The sequence below is a fragment of the Aspergillus aculeatinus genome (assembly GCF_003184765.1).
Source record: "Aspergillus aculeatinus CBS 121060 unplaced genomic scaffold BO66scaffold_35, whole genome shotgun sequence".
In the NCBI taxonomy this organism is placed as follows: Eukaryota; Fungi; Ascomycota; class Eurotiomycetes; order Eurotiales; family Aspergillaceae; genus Aspergillus; species Aspergillus aculeatinus.
This window is the reverse complement of record NW_020291504.1, coordinates 56,218-79,516: the sequence shown is the minus strand read 5'-3', so window position 1 is coordinate 79,516 and position 23,299 is coordinate 56,218. Positions and strand designations below refer to the sequence as shown.

Below are 23,299 nucleotides of genomic sequence, written 5' to 3'. Positions count from 1 at the left end.
GTTTTCTGCTCGTCGGGTCGAACTCTCTTGGTCCCGGGGAGGGGAAATCAGGGTTGCGTGTGCCGCGGACGATCCATTTGGGTTTTCGGACCACTTCGAATCGTTGGTTCATCCGTCATCGGGGTGAGGTCAAGGGCCTAGAATGAGATTTTGCATTGGGGGATGCGATTTGAGGGGTTGCGGGTAGATGCCTGTTGCTGCATGGCGTGTGTGTCGGAGCCCTGATTGAGTTTGCGACCGGTCGGGCAGTTTTGGGTGGTTGATTGTCGCCGGGTCGATGCGACTATCTTTGTCGGATGATCATCTATCTGCTGTTTTCTGGTGCTGACTACAGGTACTAATCTTGGCCTGAGTCGCGCGCTCAGATGTCTGAGGAAGATGTTAGATGGAACGCTCGGTGCACCTGTGGTGGAAAGCTGTCGTCGGTCCGTGCCAGGTGAACGGTCTTCTCAGGTGATCCGGCGTGCCCTAGTATAACTGCTACCTTGCATCGCCGAGGGCAGTTGATAATTGAAGCCACGACCAACCTTTGCCCATGCGAGAAAGGAGCGTCGCCATACGGGAGGCCAGGAAAGCAGGTCCTGTCCCGGGACTATCCGTGACGGAAGATTCAACTGGGTTGGCGAGCGACGAGCGACGGGGCTCTGGCCACGGATCGAGCTTGGGGTTGAAGACCAGCTCACCCGATCCTTAGTAGAAGGGAGTAAGCGTTTGCGAAATACATGCAGCGATTCCATCATGTCCCCTCTGGATCACGCAGCGAGGACTTCTCCAATCCAGTGGCAGTGTGCATCGTAGCCCGGCATACTCGCGGTGGTCACGTGCATCCCAGACCCAAACGCTCACATTGTCTTGTTCCGTCGCGAGGTTCCTTCGGTCGGAAATCACACCTCGATACAGTCGGAGAGTCCGAGCGGCGGGTGACTAAGGAGGATAGTTGAGCTCAAGCGTCACTGACGACTGGCAGAAGAGAGTGCAGGCTTAAGCTCACGTCAGTTGTGGCTTGGTGTCAGCGCCAGGCTGCTGCTGCAAGGTACCCCGCTTAGTATGTCAGCACATGCGTGTGCTACATACCTTGTACACGTGTACACGTGTACGAGGCAGGTATGCCCCATGCGGCCGATCGGATTGTGTCTGCTGGCTCGCCTCGCCGCGACCGGTCGTTGAGATCACGACGAGGATCTGCAGGGGATCTGCACGTCATATCACATCACTGCTTGCGAACCGTGGCACGGAAGGATAGGGAGCGGGGGCCGGCGGAACTTTCGTGCTCGTGGTCGCCTGCTTTGGCGTGCATGGGCATATGCAGGGGCCGGATGCTTGGCGTGCTGCTCGTCTCATCCTGCATGCGGCAGGGTGTTGCTTTTGGAATTTCTTCTGGTTTGTGTAGCACAGATTAGCTATCATACTGCAGACCCTTGATTTTGATCTAGGATGAAGGGAATAGCGTGAGTTCATCTGTATGAAAGAGTGGTCGTTGATATCGAGTAGTCGGAGACGACAGCAAAGGAATCTTACATAACAAATTGTCACGATATACTACAACAACATACCTCTAGTACGGAAGAGAGCAGATCGGAAGGACAATTGAACAACAGTTGTTGATAGTAGCTTTCACTACTGGTCTCTCGAATACTCTTCGATCATCGCGTAGATTCCACAGCAGCCTCGGTGACTCCAGACACACACACACAGGAGCACCAAAAGACAGTCGCAGTTACTCCGACGACTCCACGGCCAGGAAGTAATCCGCCGCCACCGGGGGCCCGACCTGCTGGGCAATCTCCACCAGTGCAGGCGGCTGGTTTCTTTGGCCGCGACTCCGGGAACGAGCGGGTAGCCGGTGGTGGCTGTGACGGCCTGCGCGGGGATCGAGAGAGGTCGAGCATGAAGAGCTGGCACCGGCCGTGGGTGTCGTGGGGGTGGGCTGGGAGGCTTGGGGGGGCATTGGTGGTAACTATGAGATGCAAATTGGTGAGTAATTGGCTGATGGTGGTATGGGCTTTGGGTACGAGGTAATTCAGCTGAGCTGGACTTACTGGATGGATCAATCCGCGACCCGGCAGTGATGTTGGTGGTGTTGAATTCGACGCCGAGATAGTTGGAAGACTCAGGGAGAACCCGCGCGGGCGACTGGGCCCAAGCGGTCGCTGCGCCGAGAGCGGCGAGTGAGATGGTCATGCATAGCGTACCAAGGGTACAGTCGACGCGAGCGGATCATCGCGGCGATAATGCGGACACTTGTACGCCAGGCTTTGTCGCAAGGTTGCGTTGGTTTGAATGAGACGCGGCCGCGATTAGGGGAGGATTCATAGTACAATAAAAAGGGCAAGTCCCCACCGCTGCCGGTCGCAGGCGGATTGCCCCACTTGACAGAATAGTTGGTGCCGTCGTGCAGACAAGGCATGGTGGTTGGGGATGGTTAATGTTGTTGCTCCGGAAGTACGCGCGACGTGCAGGCGAGGTGGCTTGTTGACCGCCTGCTACACATGGTAGTCTGCCGGCAGTATGGGCCTCCCAATACTTTTACAGTAGGCGGAAAGGTGATGGATGGGTGGATGCCTTCGGGATAAGTCAGAAGGGAGGCATTGCATTCTCATATCCTCCCACTGTACTCCGTAACTATACTGTGATCTGGGGTGCAGAATAAGTAAGTGAACCGGCAGGAGGAAGATGTTGTGGCCTTGTGGGCAGCTCGTCGCTCCGTTGAGGGCAGCTTTCTAACATAAAGCCAAAGTATCAATACCTGTCATATCCCCTCCTCGATGGTCTAACGGTCATGATTTCCGCTTGTCACTCCTGCCAAGGAACAAGCGCGGGAGACCTGGGTTCGACTCCCAGTCGGGGAGATCCTCTTTTTGTTGATTCCGCGTGTCCTTCTTTGTTTTTCTCCCTCTTTCCTAGTCCCCATTGTTGCATTTCCTTTGCTTCCAGCCTACCTTTCTTGCATTACAATGGGTGGCGCATTGACCTAATCACCACGGGAGGCACAATCGGGACGGTGAATAATAAAAGACACGCGATTTTTTGTCTCTACATCATCAAAGAGAAAACAAACTACCCGGCTTCTTTACATCCTTAGCCCGGACTGATGTGGGCTGACGGGTAAAGTTCAGAGTATATAAATGAACATCCGCATTGTCAGGTCACCCCTGGTGGTCTCCGCAAGAATCCAATCACTCCTAGCCTCGACTGAATAGCATACTGGGTGTAAGAATGTCTGTCCCCGACTGTGCTCCATCTGATGCGCCTCTCGACATAGCTGCAATTGGCGCCGCGGATCGTGTCTTCCTCCAACTCTGGTACTACCACCATACCGAGCTTCATTATTCCTGGGTGGTCCAGAAGGAGACCCCGTGGCTCCGTGCACTGGGTGGGCCTCAGCAAGGTCTTGCCTGTTTCCTGGAAGCCGTGACGCAGTCTCTGACCGCAGCAAGTCTCATGGAACAGTGCCCGATTGATGAGAGCAGCGCCTACGGGAAAATGGTGAACGAGCGGCTCCGTGGGGGCCTCGAGCTGGTCTCTTACCACTGGGGTCATTACGCGCCCACCCTGGCCCGACTCTACCGGGAGAGAAGGGGGCGGGCGCGGAGGTTTCTGGATCCCGATCTCTGGCTAGCTTCCTATGGGGAAAACTGGGTGTCGCAGGCCTTCCACATCATGGCCATCTTCGACCAGGCGTTCGCAGCCTTGGGTGATTCGCAGTTTGAGCCGATCATCCGCGCCTGCATTCAGAAGTATGTGGGAACCGCCGCCGTTGCTCGCATGGGCACTGATAACACGCAGCAACCGCGCCATCCGACCCCGTTCGAACATGGCCACGACTGCCAGATCTGTTGCCGCCCGCTGGGAGACAAGCTCGAGACCATCTTCTGGTGCAAGCGCTACTGCGGCTTCGCCGCCCACGTCGGCTGTATTCGGGAGTGGTGTCGAGGACGGGGACTGGGGCACCCACAAGAAGCCCCGCACCGAAACACCTGTCTGCACTGTCGTCAACCCTGGCTGAGTCCCTGGGGGGAGTGTTTCGCGGTGCCCTTGTGTGACTGCCGTCTCGATTGGTCGATTGACGATACTCAAGAGGCACCGCGCCAGATGTCTAAAGGCTTGCCTGAGCGGCCCTGTCCGCCACTCGAGTGGCATAGTTTGTATTAGGGCTCATGGTGGGCTACCTGTCCCAAACTGGCATAACCCCAACTTGGCCGGCGGATTGCCTTGCCAGCCATCTCTTCAAGTTTCTGGGGGTTGTCCGGGTCGTCGAGCTTTTCAGGCCGCATATTGTACTAGACGGGATTTCTTCAGTGAGACAGTGATTGGTATTGTCATAGGAAGGGAAATTAAGGAAGCAAACTAGTGTTTTCGCAACGCCGCACGTAGAAAGGAGGTGAAGTCGAGGAGGAGGAGACGGGAAGGAAGGTCTCGGTGTACGGGAGACCGCACGGTCACTAAACGCAGTCAGTCGCCTTGTAACCTTGTCAGAATCCAGGAACAGGGAAGTCAATAATAGTCCGTACTGGTAGTTACCAGCCGCTCCACCTCAGCAAGAGGGGGACTGGGTCTCTATGCTCCAAGCTCAATCTCATTTCATATTCGATTAGAGGGCACCGACTGGCAGGTGCTATAAACTCCGACAGTGCCACGCCGGCCTGACAGGCGCCTTAGCGGCCCGTCATGCGTGCGTCCTATTCTCGATGCCTTAGGCACCAAGCCGCCATAGATGACTAAGAGGTAACTTATTCGCGGTTCAACCTCGTAACTTACCAACCGCCAGATGTCTGCCCCGACCCAAAGAGTCCGTCCCTGCAAAGAGGGCTGCACTCAGAGAAGTGAGTGAAGCCGGCCGTCGTAAGTGGCAGTCGGAAGTGTGTCAGGCCTCCCTAATCAACCATTGAGAAGAGCAGCGCCCAATGGCTCGACCTCTACTCCAGTGGCATCGTTTGTATGAGTTCCGATTAGGGCTGGCTACAGATGGGCGAGGGGGTCCGGATTACACTCGACTCTCAGGGGGCCAGCATCACCGCAAAACTACTCAAATTTCACAATAGCATTCCATTTCTGTCAATCCTGCCAATCTGGTTATTCCATCGTAGCCAAACTCGAACCCAAACGCATTCAAAATCTCAGTTGCAATCTGTTACGCAGTTTCGAAAGCCAAAGAACATAGACAAGGAAAAAGAGCACATGGGACAACAGCCACGCAGAGCCACGCCCAACACCTATGAGGAGGTATCAATGACCCGCCGGGCGGGCGGGGAGCCAGTGTGGTTGCTCTGCCCGGTAGCCGAATTGACCAGGAGAGACGCCCCAACCGCGGCGAACCTGCCATCACACACGGACGATTAGCAGCCGCCTTACTTGCGCGAAAAGGAAGGAGAGTTTCCCTGGACTCACGCGCTTGCCATCGCAATGATTTCGGCCCGTCGAGCGGGGACCATCAGCCCAACCAAAATCACAAAGAGGAGGATCATGGCTATGGCAAACCACAGGCGTTGATTTCCCCCCTTGATGTAGGACAATCCCCACATCACTAAGGCGATCGTCCCGCTCGTCAGGACGAGAAAGAGAGAATGTGTGAACACATTGATCTTGCGACGATTTCGGAATCCCCAGTGTACCCCGCGTTCCCTATCGTAACTGGGGCTCTGCTCTCCAAGTCAGTGATCTGATGCGGGACTATGACTCCATGGCACGCCAAAAGGATTCAATACACATAGAGACACAGGCAAAGGAAGGAAGGAAGGAAGGAAGGAAGCAAGAAACGGCGCAAAAAACCTCAGTTCTCTTATACCCCCAAAGTTTGTACAACGCGGGCCCGACGTGATAGTATGCAAACCGTGTCACTGGGTCTGCTCCCTCGGCCGGACTGCAGAGTGCCACGTGCTCCTCCACCCAACGCACCTCATCCCACTGCTCGGTGGGATCTAGGACAACGTCAACGTATTCTCCGGGTGTAAGGTTCTTGTCCACGAGTTCCTTGAGGATCCGGTGGTTGCGAAGGTCCGACGGATGCGGGGGTTCCAGTTGAAGCAATCGCCGATGCTGTTCTAGAGCGGTATCTGAGGCGATTACAGCGTTTGAGGTCAGGATCTGACACCAGAAGAACAAGGCCACACGGGAATCAGGGCAAGAACTCACTATATTTCTGTAGCAGCTCCCGAACCTGCAAGATCTGTTGCCAGTGCTCGCTTTCGGGATGCTGGAGTATTTCCAGCACCGAGTGCGCTTCGGGGCGTTGCTCAGGATCTGGGTCTTGAGCGAGCGCTTCTGAATGACGCTGCAGACACATCTCGTAAAATGTCAGCTCGGCCTGCATATACAACAAATTTTTGGTGTTCAGCTCCGTGAAGCGCCGGAAAATGAGCGCCGGCGGTTCGCGTGCCAGCAGCATTGCCAGCTCATCATAGCCTTTGGTATTGCGTTGTGAATACCCCCGTGGACGTTCGCTGGGTGGCTCGACCGAGGCTTCTCCTGCTGCATCCTGTGCTGCATCCTGTGCTCCTCCCTGCGACGGGTCCCGTTCTGGCACGTCTGGTTGGGATCCCAAGTCATCTAGCTCCCGCGGTCGCCCACCGGTTCCCATGGACCCGCGCACCATTGCTGTCCGACTGTGGCTCATTAGCTGGACAGCCCTCACGGTTTACGGGCAGAAATCGGGCAGAGATGCCTTGCGTACCTTTGGGCCAGGGATTGTCAAAGGAGTCTAGGATGAAAGATGGGGTAGTTGAAGTCGCAAAGGTAAGTGAAGATAAGGAGTCACCGTGCGAGGAGACTGAGCTGACAGGCTGATTAGATGTCAGCATGGAAACCCTTGAAAGCCTGGTCCTTGCCGACAGCAAGCAGCAGGCTTTTAAGGAAGAACCAAGCGGGGGGCTTCATGAGCTTCGTAGGTCTCGTCACTCCCAGGGTGGCTACTCGATTCCGAACGTGACACAAAGCCTCTGGTCTCAACATTTCAAAACCAACCGCTACCCATCTACACTCCGGGAACACTACGCGAATCGTGAGCCATCCTGGTTCGCTTGTGTTCCCTTCAATCATGATACCTGGCCGCGTCGGACGTCCAGGTTCGGCTCAGTTGGATTGCTGACCAGCGAAGCATGCGCGAAAAAAAAATGGCGGATGCATCTCGTATCCTCCTGTCGGGGATGTGAACGGCGCGGTGAACCTATCATCAGCGATCAATCCCGAGTTTCGATGGAAGCAACGTAGAATTGGCGGGCTATGAGACAAGGTGAGAAAGTAGCACCAAGGGTGGGATGAAAGACTTTGATTACACAGGCCTGGTCACTAGATAGCTATGGTGCCAGCCGGTTAAGAGGGACAGAGAGACACACATCTGGAGGGAGACCGAAAAAGCGGGGGAAAAAAAGAAATCGTAGAGAAAACGAGAGAGAGAAGGAAATAGGAAGACAAAGACATCCCGAACAATGATAATATGGCAGATTCCCTAGTGCTTTCCACATCTTCTCAATATCGAGGTCTCGTAGATCCGGTTCGTCAACAAGCTCGCCAAGAATGGCAATGAAATTGCCAAACTTGGGAACTGGACTGAAGGTTAAAGACCTCCAAGGGGAGGAGTGTGGAGTTTACATGCATTGGACCTTGGCTGCTGTCACCCGAAAACAAATGAAAAAAGGTCACCCGAGAACAGGAAAGAGAAAGAAAGAAAAGGGAAGAAAAATGGCATCATTCTGTGCTTGACGAGGATTTGGTTCCGTTATCCGTTGTGCTCTCAGGCGCCGGGGTACGATCCTTCACCTTGCCAAGTGTGCCAGAGGAATGATTTGAGGTAGCTGCCGTGTTCGGAGTAGTTGTAACAGCGTTGACCGGCTGCAAGTCAGTACTCTGCTCCCCATTTACTGAGCGCGTCTCATGAATAGGAGGCCCATCAACAGGGCTTACCTGGGCAGTCTGAGCCGCTGCGTTCGGAGTCGGATTGGTGTTGGTCGGCTGTGGACTGCCACTCTGCTTCCCATTACTCGATCCCGCGTCTGGATCATGAGCCACAGGGCTTCCTTCGGCAGTCTGAGCCGCCGTGCTGAGAGGTGGAGACCCAGCTGTATCCCCCGCATCCTTCGAGCCTTGGATCTGGCTACCGTGAGGATCACTGCCCTGGCCCTGACTTGCTTGGCCTGCTTCATTAGTCGCAGCAGAGGCGGCGCTGGCAGGCCCTGAGCTACCGTTCTCTACCCCACCAAGTGACCCACAGGAACCGGCTGTGGTAGCCGGCCCTGGCTGCTCCGAACTCGACTCGGCAGTTGCACCCCCGGTAGGTGGTACAGTGTTGGCAGACTTTGGAGGTTGAGCTGTCTGTCTTGATCGGTCCAGGATGCGAGGAGAAGGCCTTGTGAAATCAGCCGACTTTTGTCTGGCCGTATCTTCGGCTCGTTGGCGACAATCGTTGTGTTTATCTTGCTCCGCTTTGGCGTGCCGCGGGCATCAGCGACTAACCTCCAGGACTCGGAGCCTCCGGAAGCACATACCTGGCGTCTGAGCTTTCAGGAGTGTCTCCATGTTCAACCTTCTAATCGAATGTTCCGAATGCGCAGAGGCTCTAGTTGTCTTGATGCTGGACTTGGCTGTATCGTGGCAAAAGAAAAGCAGATGAGTATAGGTATCAGTTCCAAGACTTGCCGGACAGCTAACTTACCTCACAGGGGGTTGTTTTCTCGACAACTTGTGGACGGGCTGAATCAACCAAATGTCGAAACGTCCGCAGGCTGATCCGACTCAAGACTATCGGGTACAGAAGCCGTCGTTAGTGATCAACCAGCCCACCGGCCTAATAGAGAAAAGCACTCACGAAAGCGGTTGATCAGGCGATGCACCAGCGCTAGACAGGGAGAACGTTGGGTTTCAAGCACACTCTTACGGCCAGAAGCGTCAGAAAGAAAGCTGCTTCCCACCAGTAATGCCTGCGGTGTGAACAAAAGACGAAAAGACGACTCACGAATGTCTGCCTGGTTCTCAAGCACAATGCGCTGGACTGCGATGGGAAGTGGAATGGATATCTGGATATCGGGATGCGAACCTGCTGTTAAATATTCTATCCTCATCACTAGACAGCGAAGGTTATCAACCTCGCTCGTCTGAATGTCCAAGTCATTATCCAAGAATGAAACAGACTAGACTCTCCATTGCCTCATGAATTCAGACCCTGTCTTATCCTGCCTTTCACTCTGCGGAACTCTATACCGTGTCTTGGAGCCACTCTCCAAGGGAGCGTGGTGGCCTTGGTTCAGGAGACTTCCGAGGATACAGAGTCCGAACGAAGCACCTGCAATTGCGTAAGTCGAAAGCCATCGAGCGGGAAGCAGAGCATACTCACCTGTACTGACATCGATCGCCTGGAAGATTGCATTCTGTGCTGTTGGAGTCCCTATCCATGGTGAATAGCGATGGAGAAATTCGCTAACGTGCTATCTCGATACCCGCGCATAGAAGACAGAAGACAGGAAATGTCTAAGTCAAGTGGCGGGCTCGCGACACTTTACGTGTCGCGGTGAGGCGATGAAGCTTAGACCTGACGCTAGCTGTTGCTGTTGAGGAGCTGCTCTCGCTTGTCTTAGGGCTTCGAACCCGACATAGTAGGAGCATGGTGAAGGGCGCATAGTAGCATACGGACTACATTACAGGTATCCGAAATCCTCGTTTCTCGCTTCTATCTATCATTGATCTACACAGTACAGGTAAGTTGTCCGTCTACAAGATTGTCTGGAGGGGAACAAGTGAGTGGCTATCGCTGTTGTATGGCGAAGGAAACCACCCCAAAGCAATTGAGAGTTCGGATCCAGAGTCCCGGTTAGATGTTTAGCCACCGCAAAGCCACATAGCCACGGGCTGTTCTTTCTGGACGCGATCTAGACCCAACGATAATGTTCAGGCTGTCATCCACCTGGTTGGCATCGCTTCCAGAAAGATACCACCTCTTGTGGGGCGCTGCCTTGCCCCATAGCGCCAGACGGGACCTGAGAGACGGGCGCCGTCGTATTGCCAAGCTGATGCCATATCGACACCCCCTTCAGTCGGGAGCAGGTTGAATGGTCATGGCCGGACTCTAGTGACGTCAGAGTACCTGTACTTCTACTGGCTGCTGAGGACGACCGAAGGAGAAAGATGACTCCGAGCATACCAAAGGTCACGCAAGTAAATCAACAACGCAAGTTGGAAAGGAGGACGACAAGGACCAGGCTTTCAAGGGTTTCCATGCTGAAACCGATGCTCCCGGACTTCCAACTCTCCGATCATACTTGCTCCAAAGGGGCTGGGACGGCGCATGAGGCAATAATGTCTCAGGCAATGCGGCCGGTTGTAGGACAGGTCTTCACAGCGTACACACCAGATGAAGTTGACGGCCAGAAACCCAGAAACCGGCCCAAATCGTAGGATACCTCTCCATCCGTCGTGAGACAGGATCGACTCTTGAAAATGCCGCCTGACCTCCTGATCCAGAAACGGACTCTCTCATCGTGGGCCCAAGCCTGAAGGAGGGGAGGAAGCCGAAGAAGGCCTTCCGTAGATATCTCCAGCGATCGAGATACACGGTCACAGGTCGAGTGCACGACAATACCAAGAACGGGGACATTTTCTGGGCTGTAGAGGGGGGCCAGCACTTTTGCGACCGGGGAGGGGGATTGCTGCGCTGGTGCATTGCTGTGCTGGGGCTCGGATCGCCTCTCTCTCTTTCTCTCTCTGTCTCTCCGAATGTCTCAGTTCAGCTTCTCCCTCTCGACGGAGAATGCAAGTTGACTGTGCCCATCCATCCAGACAGGCTGATCCTTGACTTGTGCACCATTCATCAAGATAACACAGGACGAGCGCTGGCTGGCCATATTCCCCTTTCTGGACTTTCAACTCAAACAGAAGCCAGCCCACCCCCCTATTCATGGGTACCGTTTTGCCACCTTCAAGGGCGGTTGTGGGGAAGTAAATCAGGGGGCGTCCGTGATCGTAGACCCCAGGCAATGGCGGCAATGTCCATCTGTTGCTGAACCGGAGAGCCATGCTCGCTCGCAGAGAAAGCAGGACACCGGATGCTGCGAATGTGGATGGCTATCCTGGTAAGGGGGCTGGAATACGATGAATGTCTCAAATCCGTTGAGTTGTGGTGTGGTTGTGCGCAGAGGCCGGAGACAGTGTTGGGGATTCATAGGGACAAGTTACCAATCGCTTGACCCTGGTCCAGTCCAGATTGAAATCTTGCTGCCCTCTGAGGGCACTTCCCCCTCCCCCCTTCTCAGTCGGAGTACTCCATTCCCCCGACCAAGGGTGATCTTGCAATGGAAGGAAGTCAAGAGTGGACCGCATGATTGCTCCAAGATTCCAGGCTACTGGACCGTACTCCTCCGTAAACCGGATATTGCGCCGATGGTTATGGTCGAAATTCTGGGGAACTTGCATTGCAAGCTCTAAGTTCAAGGTTCAAGGTTCAAGGTTCAAGGTTCAAGGTTCAAGGTTCAAGGTTCAATCGTCGTCCCCTGTCATGCCAATCTCGTCACGGGACGGTGCGTAAGTGCGGCAAACGCAGATCGCGGCCATCCGCACCTCATCTCCCATGCCCCCTTCGACAATCCTTTTGCCCTTTGGCACAACTCCGGGGCATTTCCCAGCCCCTTCCCCTTCTTTCCAAAGCATCCACTCCTTCTTCCTCCGAAGCAACGGTCGCATTCGCTCTTCAATCCGTTTTCCCGCAATCTCTCATGCTCTTTGTTGCTTACACGGGCCGTGGATGTGGCCGTGCCTACTAGCCCTACTCACTACCGAAGGCAGTGGGCAGTAGTGAGGCTGGTCAGCAATCTCCATCATTCAACCAGAGGCACCCATCCCCCAAACCAATCCCATTCCTATCGTCCCCTCAGAATGCTACATGAACACTAATGTGCCTATTGCTTGCAGAGAAGCCCGCGGAAGCCGACCGACCCGTTCATCTCAGTTGCAGAAGGGTATCGCCGCCACATCGATGCGCCCAACGGACATATTACCACGCCCGTGAACCTGATCCCCTCGACGCAGTCAAATCTTCGCCCAAGCTACCTCCAAGGTCGGCATCATTCCACGGTGTTCCGGTGCATTTCCGCAAGTGGTCGACAGCAGCTGCCATACACCTCTCTATTCGACCAAACTTCCCTCTGAGAAGACACACACACACACACACACACACACACACACAGGTCTACTGCCCCGGAGCACCTGCGCCCTTTCAATGTTCTTACAACAGAGCTGGCTCGGTAGAAGAAATAGATGGATGGGAAAAGTACATGGTCCCGAAGTGCTATTGTTGGCGGCCCTGCGGCCTCAGCAACCAGACTGCCGCCCACCGCCCGCCCACCCCGGTGTCCTCGATGGTTCTTAGCTAGTTGTTCAGATAGCCTCACGTAGTCTGGATTCATCTGAGTCAGGAAGTACCTAGTAGACAGCTCTTACCCCTTTGGCCACTGTGTAAGAAGTTTCTCCCGGATAGCCAGACTGTCCCCGATGCACATGCTCCCCGACATATTGCAAGTTGACGCACCTTGCCATAGCTATTGGGCGTCCGTATCCGATGATTATCTAAGTAGTCGCAATAATTCACGAAAGTGTGTTCGATATAACTATAGCTAGCTTCTGGAAGAAGAATGATTTGATTGCTATTCATGTGCTTGTATTGATAGCCCAAGGTATAAGAATAGCGATTTTACCATAGAGATCAAGCTGGTAATCTGCATGGTTTTCTTGGCCTTCTACTTTTGGGGTATACTATTTATCTTCACCCATAGTGGACGAGGTCCAGCCATCCTAAGCTTGAAAGACGTTATGTTATTGGCTGACTTCCGCCATTTATTGTTCTGGATTGTTTCTAGTCTCCCCGCTCCAGCTTCCGGCATGAACACGAACGCCTGCAGGGCCGAGGAAAGTTAGGCCACAGGGCCCGACAGTATGGGCAAGATGGCATATTCCGTATACCACCCCTGAGCACATACTGTTGCTCAAAACACAGTGCGTGATACGTAGCGCCGCACTGTGTTTTACACCAGACAAAATCGCCACTGTCCGGCTCTAGCTCCCCCCGGCAAATGGGGCAAATATCGTCCTCGGATTGAGTCGGCTTCATGAAGGGGCGATCGAACCGGTGGACCGGTGGCCGGCACTCGTCGAGTCGAGATACCGCCGCAGGGTCTAGATAATGATGGACCGCAGCTCGCATTGTAGAATGCGCCTCTGGACTCGTTACCATGGAGAGAATGTTACGCAGTTGTGGTTCACACCAGACTATGGCGTAGGCCTTCCAGTCCGGTCGCTTCCATGACGGGCGAGACCAGGCATTCTCATGTATCACTCTACGGAACCCCTCAGTCCACATCTCATGCAGCCTTCCCCTATAGTAGCCCCAGTGATGGGAGATGAATTCGAGCTGTTGCCGGTGATCACTCCCCGCGGTCGCCTTCCACAAGTCCACGCCGCCTTCATAGTTGACGTCCTTCTCTTGCTCCGCCCTGAGCCTGTCCTGCCAGAGGATGAGATGCAGCGTCAAGTCGACTAAATCCACGAAGCCGAGCATATCTCGGTCCACGCCGAGCGCATGCGCAACCGGAGAACCCCCTTTCACCAGCCGCCAAGAAGTCCAATCTAGATGGAGACTATGAGCAAGGTGCTTCATTTTTGAAGCAAACTTTTTCAGTACGGCCATGTCAAGAGCGGGGTCCGCAGACGGAACCACCTTGGGTTCTGGACAACAGGGACGGGTTGAGACAGACATACCTGCAGCGTGGTAGTGGTAGGGAAGAGGAACTGTGCTTGCAGACCGGGAGCAGGGTGTGGGAGAGCAAAGGATGATGAAGATGTTTGACGGGGTGGTGCTCATCTGCAGCTATTTATAAACCAGTCTAACATTGGGAGAAGATAGATGGAGCGGGCTTGACGGTGTGACTTCTCATTGTCTGGTTGCTTTAGGAAGTAAAGATCTGAGTCTTCCCGGGGTGGCATTGTAAGGAACTAGAAGAGAGAGATAAAGAGTCAGGAATTGCAACAAAGGGCACATAAAGACAAGATGTAGAGCAATGCACCCCATCACTGCCAGTGCAGAGACTGTGACAAAGCAATTGTCGAATCACTGACTCTGTATTGTAAGCATTTCTTTCCACATTATGTGGACCTCTTCCTGTGTTCAGAAGTCTCAAAGAAGTGGCGGATGGCCGCACAAAGAGAAAGGATTTGGAAAACAGAAGATAGACCGGGCACAGAGCAAAGATGCGTGGTCCTATCATCATGGTAAGTAACCGTACGGGTTGGCCTGCCGAAGAGATTGGAAGCTATATGATCTGTGCTCGTTCCTCTGCTTTCCTAGCTGTGAGGGCTTGCAGCTCGCAGCTTGCAGCTCGCGTGCAAGAACAACCTCGCTCGCAAAGAATCCTTGCTTGTATGAATTGCGGAACCTTGCATTCTCCATCATCCATTGTACGAGTATCTGAAATAACATTGAACCAGTGTGAGTGCAGTGGGGGGACCATTGGTCCCCTACACAGTCTGTGTTTTGATGGGGTGCGGGAGTCCGTGCGGAGGACGGCAAAACAGCCTGATATGGAAGGCGGTACGGCGGTAACCCCGCAAATCCCCATTGCCATTGCCTACGGAGTACGGAGTACAGTACAGTACACGAAGAGAAACGGATGGAAGACACTGCCTGCATATAGCAGAATCGCAGAGAAGAGCAGAAGAAAACCATAGCTTGTGAGCCAAGTAGAATCGTTCTCTTGATCATTCCGGAGGAAACACTTTCCTATGATGTCATTGTGCTTAGGGATCTTTCAATCTAGACCCTCGTCCGAGTTCTTCTCTTCCCATTGTAGATTACTGGGTTTGATGACCCAGAATCGTTCTATTGAGCTATAGAGACCAGATCACGATGAAGGTCCCAGGATCTCCCGATCGCGCACATGGTGGAATTCACTGCTGCGCAATCTGCAGTCAGGCTTTGCTGAGTGTGTGAGAGACAAATTGCGGTGCTGCGGACTTTATGCAGCAATGCTAGCTTCTGACAAGCTCCGAACAAGGGATGTCAATGCAAAAGAAATCCGCCGCCCTCGATGTTTAGGGCTAGCATCGGAGCTGTTCCTTGGATTCCGCAACGCGCCGTGCCGCTGACCCGAAGGGCTGATTAACCGCGGCTCCAGGATCAGATCGAGCGGCGCACATGATGCAGGTGTTGCAGAATGGACGGAGTGGGCAAATGTAACATCGGTCGGAATAGCCCAACTCCCCTTGCACGACCCCGCAATTCGAGGTGATGAAGTGTGACTGGCATCCATGTTTATTTATCCGCCTATCATGGAGTACCATGACGCTTCGCCACCAGCAGACCACCACACCCCTCTGCGGACGGCAGAGGGGTATAAGATGGTCTGCATTCTTCATCAAGGCCCACCAGCTAGTCCTCGCCTCAGACGTGTCTTGAATCCTCACACCACTCCGTTATAGTCACTTGCTTAACCATATGTATCGCATTATCACTTTCCTGGTCGCCCTGATCCCCCTCGCGCAGGTCGTCCACGCCTCGCTGGACATCGTCCCCGGCGCGACGTGGACTGCGGCGGGGACCAACAAGCATATCCAGGCCCATGGCACCGGTAGGCAGACCCGCGTCAGACTATCGCCGAGAGCCCTCGCGCGCGCAGACTAACCTGCGACCGCATGTGCATCTCCAGGGCTCACCGAGGTGGACGGGGTGTATTACATAATCGGCGAGAACCACACCTCCGGCTCCAGCTTCCAGTCGATCAACTGCTACTCTAGCACGGTGGGAGGCCTTCAGACTGAATGCAATGCGTGGTGTCGGATGCTGATTCTGCTCTCGAGAATCTCCTGGACTGGACGTTTGAGAACGAGCTCTTGACGTTGCAAGCCTCCGGGGATCTGGGGCCTAGCCGCGTCGTCGAACGGCCCAAGGTGATTTACAACGACCACACAAAGAAATACGTCATGTGGCTGCACATCGATGACTCGAGCTATGCGGAGGCCCGCGCAGGCGTTGCTACGAGTGATACGGTGTGCGGAGCGTATACCTATCTGTATGTTCACTCGTTTCGCTGGCGATGATGGCAGGGTTCTGAGGAGTGTCAATTCAGGAACGCGTCGCGGCCGCTGGGGTTCCAGTCGCGAGATCTCGGTCTCTTCAAAGGTGGGCACCTCTTGACTTTGATATGATGAATACTTGATTGATATTGTGGACATCGGGCAGATACCGATGGGACGGGCTATCTTCTCACCGAAGACGTAGGTGTTGTTGCACCATGAGCCGCATCCCTCTTCTAATGTCGCCTTCAGAGGGCCAACGGTCTGCGCATCGACCGGCTGTCGGCCGACTACTTGACCGTCGAAAGCAATGTTCATCTCTTCACGGCGGACTACGAGGCGCCCGCCGTATATAAGACCGGAGACACGTATTTCATGTTTGCCAGTCAGCTGTCCGGTTGGTTCACTCACCCAGACAATTGGTGATTATGCTAATTGCAGACGAGAGTAGGGTGGAGTACGTATATGCCATTCCGTGACTACTCGTATTGACGCAAGTACCAGGCCCAAATGATAACAAGTACACCACGGCGACGAATCTCTCCGGGGTATGGCTACACCTCGCACACTTTTTGATGAATATAGGACACGATGCTAACTCCCGCTAGCCCTGGTCGGACTGGGCAGATTTTGCACCCTCGGGCTCGGAGACTTACAGCTCACAGACCAGCTATGTCGCCGATGTGAACGGCCTGGTGATGTGGGCTTACTCTTATACACCGACGCGCAGAGATCCATCGCAGGCACTAACCGTAGGGCAGGTACATGGGCGATCGGTGGGTGTCGACCGACCTGGCCTCGTCCACCTACATCTGGCTCCCGTTGACGATCAGCGGAACTACCGCTACAATAGTACGCAGTCCCCTGTTCATCCTCCTAGTTGCTTCCCTATTACTGAGTGACCCTCGACCTAGACCTCCGATGCCGCCTGGACCCCCTCCTTCAAAGACGGCACCTGGACTACTGTCTCTAACACCACCACATACGGCGCCAAATCCGCCGGCACGCTCGCCGGATCCGCCACCTCCATCACCTGCTCCGGCTGCAGCTCCGAGATCATCGGCTGGCTCGGGGGCCCCGACAACGGGACTCTGACATTCGACGCGGTGGACTTCGCCGTCGCCGGGGAGAATACCCTGCAGATCTCGTACGGGAACGGCGACAGCACCCAGCGCTACTGCTTCGTCACCGTCAACGGCAAGACGCACGTCGTCGCCTTCCTGCCCTCCGGCGGGCCGCAGACGCTGCGGACCAGTGTGCTGAATGCGGAGGTTAAGCAGGGCAGTGGGAATGTGGTCACCTTCTCTGCGTACAACGGGGGATACTGTAGGGATTCCTGCTCTTCGGGCGGTTGAGCTTGATGGCTAACGTTCTTCGTGCTGTTAGGTCCTGACATTGCGGGCTTGGTCATCTCGTAGAGATCGGATTTGGCTAGGGTGGGTCGGCCTGGCTGGAGTTTGTGCGGAGCCCATGTTGAATGCGCGACTGAAGCGGAATAACTGTTGGCAATTCGGAAATGCGTGGGGTTGATCACGATTCCTTTTTTTCGGGTGCGGAGTGTATTCACAATAACACGAAAGTGGTAAACAGCAGCTTCCTCGCAACCTTAATTCCGTAGCGCTGATGCTACTAGCTAGGGCAGGTGCAATTGTGAAAATCCTTCTTAACGATTGTCCCGCGTAGCACCTCCTTGCCAGGATTACCATCCAGCGGCCCCGCGAGCCCTAACTTGGGAGCTGCATCCGTCGGTTCTATCCCCTTGCGATCGGGTCCAGACCACCAAGTCAGTGGAATAACTTGTCTAGATTACAACCACCACGAAGAGATTCCAAATCCGATCCTGGGTAGTTTTGACATGCGAACACATGATCAACCTCTTCGTTGTTCCAAGACGCTACTGACAACTAGCTAAGCCCTCACCATATTACCATAACAGTACCCGCGCCAATATCACACATTTCTTCCGGAGTAAAGCTCATTCACAGAACATTTGCCATCACTCCCACTCCGCCTAGCAAAAGTGCACCGGCCGCCATCTCTCGGGCGTGTACAGCGCCGCCAGTGAACAGTCCAGTCGACGGAGTGGCGGTGGCGGGGGAAGACGCAGCAGGGGTGGAAGTCGGCACGGAGGACGGAGCGCCCGCGGAGGTGCTCGAGGTTGTGGTCGGGATGACAGGGACGGAAGTCGAGCTGCTGCTGCTGCTGTGTGTCTCATCGACGGACGTGGAGGAAGAGGATGGAGCGGAGGGCGCGGAGGTCGGTTGAGTGGTGGTGTCGGGAACGTCCGCGGCACTCGACACGGTCGGAGTCAGGGTCACGCCGTACTGCTGGGCGCAGGTTTCGCGGTCCAGACCCTACACCTGCTCAGTCTCGATGGTCTTGCATGGGAAGATGGATGGGTGAACGTACGGTGGGACAGCAGTAGGGGTCCTGAAGGCAGAAGGAGTCGCCGGGGCAGGCCCCTGCATGGGTGTCGGTTAGCTAGCTGACAGTGGAACGGAGGAGGCTGATACTGGGCACGTACAGGTCCCGCCTGGGCAGCAAGTGTCACCCCGCGAGGGGAAGTAGCAGGTGTTGCTGGTGCCACACAGGATTGAGCCTTCCGGACAGTCGGAGACGGTTGTTGTACCGGGGATGAAGGCGCCGTTGCCGCTGCTTTGGCGCTTCAGAAGATGCAGAGCCTCCAGCTGAGTGAGGCCGTGCGTGGTGGCCGTGACCAAGAGAGGGGTAAGTACAAGCAAAGAGGGACGCATGTTGACCAACAGAGGATACACGGATTGAACGAGTGGAGGTGAAGACAAATCAGGGTGGACAAAGAACATTGGGACAGGAGCAGCAGGGGGCGTAGTTCCCAGCCTTTATAGTTCTCTGCCGTTGGCCTTGTTGGTCGTGCCAGAATATATCTCCAGCACCGGGATACGAGGTCCCTGCATCGCGTTTGCTTGTTCCTGGCGGCTAATCTGCGAATACGAGTCCCCTGGCCATTGAGGGTTGCAGCCAAGGAAGTCGATTTGGCGAGTCCTGTTGATCCCCTGGTGCTAAGACCGGGTTGACTGGATTGGCGGTCGTTGCAGAGTACGAAAAGTGCAGCTGTTTGGTGGAGAGCAGAGCGGTTACGTTAAGCAGCGTTTTGACGCCTGTCTTGGGCCGATGATCTCAATTAAGCACCGAGGTGTAAGGGTGGATGGCCGTCTCACGAGGGGGAGTTAGAGTTACTGATAGCGGCGCATTGGCCCATTCTAGCGGCCTATCAGACTAGAAAGCCGGTAGTGCAATCCTTAGCCAGGGTCTCTAGTGCACATCTGTCGCATGTAGCAGCCTCGCTTCCTCGCTTTGGTCCCGAACTATTGAGCAACTATCCCGCTGCCGTGCCAGCTATCGATGGCAGCAGTTGTCTGCACTACTTAACCCTGATGCATTGACCGAGGTATCCTAGTAGTGAACACACTCAAGATCCCCTGAATTATCCTGGTTGGCGGTGAAATTCATGTATGATGCCAGCTCCGCCAAGGAGAGTGGAAATAAGGTCAGCCTCTCAACACGAGCCGGGGATGCAGCCCCGGGCCACGATTGAGTGCTTTAGTGCCAATCCTTCTGCACCCCGCATTCTCTACCGCTAGCCAGGCAGAAGACTCACAATACTCAGTGTAAATACACCCGTAAGTAACATTGCCGCTCATGGATAGGGCAAGAAGCTCGGCTCGGATGAACTCCGCCCGCGTGCCCGCCCCCACCAATGGCATCATAGCTTACTCACCCCTTCACCATCCACCCATCAATCATTCCATCAATTAATCATTGACCACCGAAGTAATAGCAACATCGAACCGCAGTATCACCGCATCCACACAGCACAGTCCATCATGACCATCACCGAGGAGCTCTCCTCCTGGCTCGCTCCGTCCACCGTAGAGGTGTCCACCCCGCCGCGGCTCGGCCACCCCGCCCCCTCATCGCCCGAGCTCCCCCTGCCCAACCCCAACCGCCAACCCACGATCATCCTCTTTCTCCGCCACTGCGGATGTCCAGGTTCGTCTGCCTCCTCCCCTTCCTTCCGACCATGCTGACGAGATCACCAGTGGCGGAATCCGATTTCCGCACCCTCCGCCTAGCAGCCGCCCAGCACCCGCAGCTCGACTTCGTCGCGGTCTCGCATAGCGATGCACCCTCCACGGCGCGGTGGCTGGAGGCGGTGGGTGGGGCGGTAGCGCCTGGGTCGGGGTCTCGATCGACTCCGGTGCGGGTGATCGTCGATGTCGAGCGGCGACTGTATGCGCGCTGGGGCTCGGGGGTGGCCTCCTGGAGTCACGTGATGAGCCCGAGCGCGCTGATGAATATCGTCAAGTTGGGCCGCGAGAAGGGGATCTGGAACCGGCCGACGGAGAGCGGCAGTCGGTGGCAGGCGGGGGGGTTCTGGGCCGTGGATGGCGAGGGGATCGTGCGCTGGGGCCGGCCGGCCAGGCGGGCGGATGATTTCATGGATGTTGAGGCGGCGATCCAGGCTGTTCGCTAAGTCGATGGTTCGATCGGGTGTTGGGTTGGTGTGGACATATTAAGTCTAGTCGTCTAGTTGATTGGTTCGTACGTGGAATGGAGTTGCGTGACAGCTGATGCTACAGTACTTCATTGGTCTAATCTGGGTGTTTGTGCTCCTCTTCGCACAGCGACAACGGGATACACCTCAAAAACAGCCTGCAGTTCCGGTGGCAACTGCCGGCGTAGCCCTACGCTGGCCCGCTTGAGCAGTGCCCACAGTCGTTGGTCATCGGCTGCATCACTCAGGGGTCGCGTGAACCGGTCCCGAGTAAAGTCCCACGAAATCCGCACGCCAGTGGTACGTTCGAGTTCCCACCAGTCCTGAAGCGTATTCTCCATCGGCTGTTCCAGATCCGGCGGTACGTCTTCGATCACGTAGACTGTTTGGATGTGCTGGAAATGGCGGAAAATGTCGTGGAACAGGCCGGCAGAGTTGACGAACAGCTCTCTGGCCAGCGCGATCTGCCGGACGGCCGGCGGTATGGTGGTGACGGATTGTCCCTCCAGCTCCTCCAGTCGCTCGAACGGCTCGAGGATGAAATGCAGGTAATCCTCTGATGCGCCTGAGGAGATGTACAGCGCGTCGTGGATGGGGTCGAACACCCGTGCTACCGTCAAGGGTTGCTGCGCTGGATCGACTGTGATCGTTGCTCCTTGGCGCTGGAGCCATCTCAAGGCAATAGTCCGCGCCTCCCGATTCACAAAGACCTGTGGGAGGTCCATCCGTACGTTCTGCAAGAGCGTATGGCGGAACTCGAGCGTAGGCTGTCCAGCCCCGGTGGTTGGGTCGCAGGGGCTCAACTGCCAACACCCCTCTTTCCAGCGGTAGATGGGACGACCAAGTTTCTGCGGAAGACTGTCCTCCCAGATTTGTGTTCGCAGCTCTGCTGGGAGATAGGAGAATTTGTAGAAGCCCATGATGTGGACTCGGGGGCATCTTATCTGGACGATAATTGATAGGCAAGGAAGGAAGTCATATACCCAGGAATCTCAGCCTGGCAGGGCACAAGCAACAGATCATACTAGTACCGATATCGCTTAGCGGGTGGGCCCGGGATGTGTCGATACGAGACGCTTCTATCACCGCATCAAATGGGCGTAAAGCACAACTACAACTTCGCCTGCGCCCTCCGCCGCAGACTGTCCTCGACCAACTGCACAGCCTCCGCCGCACATCCAAACGAAGCCTGATATCCAAACCCGCCATGCCCGTAATTATGCACCACCGCCACCCCTCCTATAGACTCCTGCTCCACCCGTGGTCCATCTTTCCGTATAGGTCGCAACCCCACCCCATGCCGGACAATGTCCAGTCCCTCAATGCCCTGCCCTTCCGCCACGAGCTCGGGACACGCCGCGATCGCGCGCCGCATGATCCGCACCGCGAGATTCGGATCCGGCAGCGGATCCCACTGGTTCTGCTGGTAGCAGCCCCCTAGAATCGTGCAGCCCCCGGCGGCGCGCGTCATCATATAGCACAATTCCTCTTCCCCGTCGTCTGTTCCGGACAGGGCGGCCATCTTCCCGGGCGTGTTGCGGACGACAACGATCTGTCCGCGGCCCGGGTAGAGCGTCTCATCGCGCACGCCCCCGAGGGTCTTCGAGGAAAGACCGGTGCAGTTTACCACGATGTCTGCTTGGCGTCCGGAGTGGTGGGCCTGTGCTGCGTCGGTGATGTGCTTGAAGACTGCGCGCTTGAATATGGCTCCGTTTCTGCGACACTGGCCCAGGAGCCACGGGAGGTAAATTGCGGTGTTGATGCAGACGGAAGTGAAGGTCTGGGCGCTGTCAATGCCAGGAGGAAGCTGGTCTTTGGGCATGGATCGGAACTGTGCTGTGGCTTAGTGGAATGGTGTAGAAGAAGGGAGGGGGGGAGGGGGGGGTGGCGGTCAAATACACACGTTGGGGACGACGTCGCGGTACCACGGCTCTGCGTTCATGAGGGCAGCGAAGTTCTTGCCGGTCGCTGTCTCTTGATCTTTGATGCGGTTGTAGATCACATTGTCTGAATTATACTTAGGTCTGGAGCGACACTGGCGGGTAGAGAGGGTGGGTGAAGATACCTTGAAAGTGGATGCCGGCTTCTGGGTGCTTCTCCGTTATCTCCTGCAGCGGTTGCCAGGTTTCTCGTTCCCATCTGGCTTGGTTGCTACCAGCTGCACCCATTCTATAATGTGTCAGTAGTGTAGTAGAGCCACGAGAGGGGGATTCGTACGGCGAGTAGTTGGCACCGGCCCAGGGAGACGCGTATTCGATGTCATAGTCCCCGGGCATGTGTTTGGCGACCACCGTGATGGAGTTGGTCGGGTCTTGCGATAGCAGAAAGGCGGTGGTGAGTCCGGAGACGCCTGCCCTGAGATGGCATCATCAGCAAAGCGCTTCCAGTATGGGCCGAGCAGCGCACCCAACGATCACGATAGTGTTTGTTGCCATGCTTTCCGTTCCTGGTGGATGGATGGATGGATGGATGGATGATTCGCGAGTGTTGACGAGACCGATTACGGCGGGATGGAGATAAGTCAAGCAGCGCGGGTGGAGATCGATCGCGATGGGCACGTGACCAGGCGATAGGCCGATAAGATCACGTGATCTTATCTCCCCGCGATCCTTCTCTCGCCTTACATACTGACGGTACTGTACAGTACAGTACACTACCTAACTTCAATCTCATTAATGAGATCCTACAAGTTGAATAGCTTCATTTCCTCGCTGCCTTGGT

At 55.3% G+C, this 23,299-nt stretch overlaps 10 protein-coding genes and 1 non-coding gene across 11 annotated transcripts; 4 read left to right on the top strand and 7 right to left on the bottom strand.

Moving 5' to 3' along the window:
* Positions 1–1,317: 1,317 nt before the first annotated feature.
* BO66DRAFT_127144 (uncharacterized protein) lies at positions 1,318–2,406 on the bottom strand. The gene is made up of 3 exons (XM_025641964.1): positions 2,040–2,406; positions 1,554–1,957; positions 1,318–1,377 (listed from the first exon to the last, which is right to left on the bottom strand). The coding sequence occupies exons 1-2, from the start codon at positions 2,179–2,181 to the stop codon at positions 1,644–1,646; spliced, it is 456 nt and encodes a 151-aa protein (XP_025502115.1). The 5' UTR covers positions 2,182–2,406; the 3' UTR covers positions 1,318–1,377; positions 1,554–1,643.
* A 353-nt stretch (positions 2,407–2,759) lies between these two features.
* On the top strand, positions 2,760–2,849 carry BO66DRAFT_t223. The gene has a single exon. It is a non-coding gene; the product is annotated as a tRNA-Asp (tRNA).
* A 234-nt stretch (positions 2,850–3,083) lies between these two features.
* Positions 3,084–4,580, top strand: BO66DRAFT_393127 (uncharacterized protein). Its single transcript, XM_025647683.1, has 2 exons — positions 3,084–4,442; positions 4,512–4,580. Exon 1 carries the CDS (start codon positions 3,217–3,219, stop codon positions 4,150–4,152), a length of 936 nt encoding a protein of 311 aa, XP_025502114.1. The 5' UTR covers positions 3,084–3,216; the 3' UTR covers positions 4,153–4,442; positions 4,512–4,580.
* Positions 4,581–5,213: 633 nt separating this feature from the next.
* Positions 5,214–6,592, bottom strand: BO66DRAFT_403032 (uncharacterized protein; the record flags this gene model as incomplete). Its single annotated transcript, XM_025648842.1, has 4 exons — positions 5,214–5,316; positions 5,389–5,639; positions 5,896–6,053; positions 6,133–6,592. 4 exons carry the CDS (start codon positions 6,590–6,592, stop codon positions 5,214–5,216), a joined length of 972 nt encoding a protein of 323 aa, XP_025502113.1.
* An 868-nt stretch (positions 6,593–7,460) lies between these two features.
* Positions 7,461–9,424, bottom strand: BO66DRAFT_455334 (uncharacterized protein). Its single transcript, XM_025652081.1, has 6 exons — positions 9,326–9,424; positions 9,193–9,274; positions 8,801–9,008; positions 8,481–8,576; positions 7,900–8,381; positions 7,461–7,827 (listed from the first exon to the last, which is right to left on the bottom strand). The coding sequence occupies exons 1-6, from the start codon at positions 9,382–9,384 to the stop codon at positions 7,684–7,686; spliced, it is 1,071 nt and encodes a 356-aa protein (XP_025502112.1). The 5' UTR covers positions 9,385–9,424; the 3' UTR covers positions 7,461–7,683.
* Positions 9,425–12,832: 3,408 nt separating this feature from the next.
* On the bottom strand, positions 12,833–13,633 carry BO66DRAFT_403030 (uncharacterized protein; the record flags this gene model as incomplete). The annotated part of the gene is made up of 2 exons (XM_025648841.1): positions 12,833–12,872; positions 12,957–13,633. The coding sequence occupies 2 exons, from the start codon at positions 13,631–13,633 to the stop codon at positions 12,833–12,835; spliced, it is 717 nt and encodes a 238-aa protein (XP_025502111.1).
* Positions 13,634–15,466: 1,833 nt separating this feature from the next.
* BO66DRAFT_472755 (glycosyl hydrolase family 43 protein) lies at positions 15,467–17,674 on the top strand (the record flags this gene model as incomplete). Its single annotated transcript, XM_025652983.1, has 12 exons — positions 15,467–15,599; positions 15,678–15,769; positions 15,829–16,040; positions 16,098–16,150; positions 16,211–16,245; positions 16,297–16,441; positions 16,496–16,501; positions 16,549–16,592; positions 16,653–16,744; positions 16,806–16,896; positions 16,959–17,370; positions 17,431–17,674. 12 exons carry the CDS (start codon positions 15,467–15,469, stop codon positions 17,460–17,462), a joined length of 1,347 nt encoding a protein of 448 aa, XP_025502110.1. The 3' UTR covers positions 17,463–17,674.
* A 349-nt stretch (positions 17,675–18,023) lies between these two features.
* BO66DRAFT_440216 (uncharacterized protein) lies at positions 18,024–18,797 on the bottom strand (the record flags this gene model as incomplete). The annotated part of the gene is made up of 3 exons (XM_025651233.1): positions 18,024–18,398; positions 18,454–18,506; positions 18,569–18,797. The coding sequence occupies 3 exons, from the start codon at positions 18,795–18,797 to the stop codon at positions 18,024–18,026; spliced, it is 657 nt and encodes a 218-aa protein (XP_025502109.1).
* Positions 18,798–19,891: 1,094 nt separating this feature from the next.
* Positions 19,892–20,649, top strand: BO66DRAFT_377590 (uncharacterized protein). Its single transcript, XM_025645761.1, has 2 exons — positions 19,892–20,073; positions 20,124–20,649. Exons 1-2 carry the CDS (start codon positions 19,908–19,910, stop codon positions 20,555–20,557), a joined length of 600 nt encoding a protein of 199 aa, XP_025502108.1. The 5' UTR covers positions 19,892–19,907; the 3' UTR covers positions 20,558–20,649.
* BO66DRAFT_127072 (uncharacterized protein) lies at positions 20,593–21,594 on the bottom strand. Its single transcript, XM_025641963.1, has one exon. The coding sequence runs from the start codon at positions 21,496–21,498 to the stop codon at positions 20,668–20,670; it is 831 nt and encodes a 276-aa protein (XP_025502107.1). The 5' UTR covers positions 21,499–21,594; the 3' UTR covers positions 20,593–20,667.
* A 95-nt stretch (positions 21,595–21,689) lies between these two features.
* BO66DRAFT_412864 (FAD-dependent oxidoreductase) lies at positions 21,690–23,013 on the bottom strand (the record flags this gene model as incomplete). Its single annotated transcript, XM_025649382.1, has 5 exons — positions 21,690–22,409; positions 22,482–22,585; positions 22,644–22,747; positions 22,796–22,933; positions 22,985–23,013. 5 exons carry the CDS (start codon positions 23,011–23,013, stop codon positions 21,690–21,692), a joined length of 1,095 nt encoding a protein of 364 aa, XP_025502106.1.
* Between the last annotated feature and the right edge of the window lie 286 nt (positions 23,014–23,299).

What these genes read in the sequence shown, in the direction of transcription:
- BO66DRAFT_377590 (XM_025645761.1), top strand. Translation starts at nt 19,908, where the DNA reads ATGACCATCACCGAGGAGCTCTCCTCCTGGCTCGCTCCGTCCACCGTA. An exon ending in CCGCCACTGCGGATGTCCAG is followed by an intron (nt 20,074 to 20,123) that starts GTTCGTCTGCCT and finishes CGAGATCACCAG; the next exon opens with TGGCGGAATCCGATTTCCGC.
- BO66DRAFT_127144 (XM_025641964.1), bottom strand. Translation starts at nt 2,181, where the DNA reads ATGACCATCTCACTCGCCGCTCTCGGCGCAGCGACCGCTTGGGCCCAG. An exon ending in GTCGCGGATTGATCCATCCA is followed by an intron (nt 1,958 to 2,039) that starts GTAAGTCCAGCT and finishes TGCATCTCATAG; the next exon opens with TTACCACCAATGCCCCCCCA.
- BO66DRAFT_393127 (XM_025647683.1), top strand. Translation starts at nt 3,217, where the DNA reads ATGTCTGTCCCCGACTGTGCTCCATCTGATGCGCCTCTCGACATAGCT.
- BO66DRAFT_455334 (XM_025652081.1), bottom strand. Translation starts at nt 9,384, where the DNA reads ATGGATAGGGACTCCAACAGCACAGAATGCAATCTTCCAGGCGATCGA. An exon ending in GAGAGTGGCTCCAAGACACG is followed by an intron (nt 9,009 to 9,192) that starts GTATAGAGTTCC and finishes CCCGATATCCAG; the next exon opens with ATATCCATTCCACTTCCCAT. An exon ending in TCGCCTGATCAACCGCTTTC is followed by an intron (nt 8,577 to 8,800) that starts GTGAGTGCTTTT and finishes GCCACGATACAG; the next exon opens with CCAAGTCCAGCATCAAGACA.
- BO66DRAFT_127072 (XM_025641963.1), bottom strand. Translation starts at nt 21,498, where the DNA reads ATGGGCTTCTACAAATTCTCCTATCTCCCAGCAGAGCTGCGAACACAA.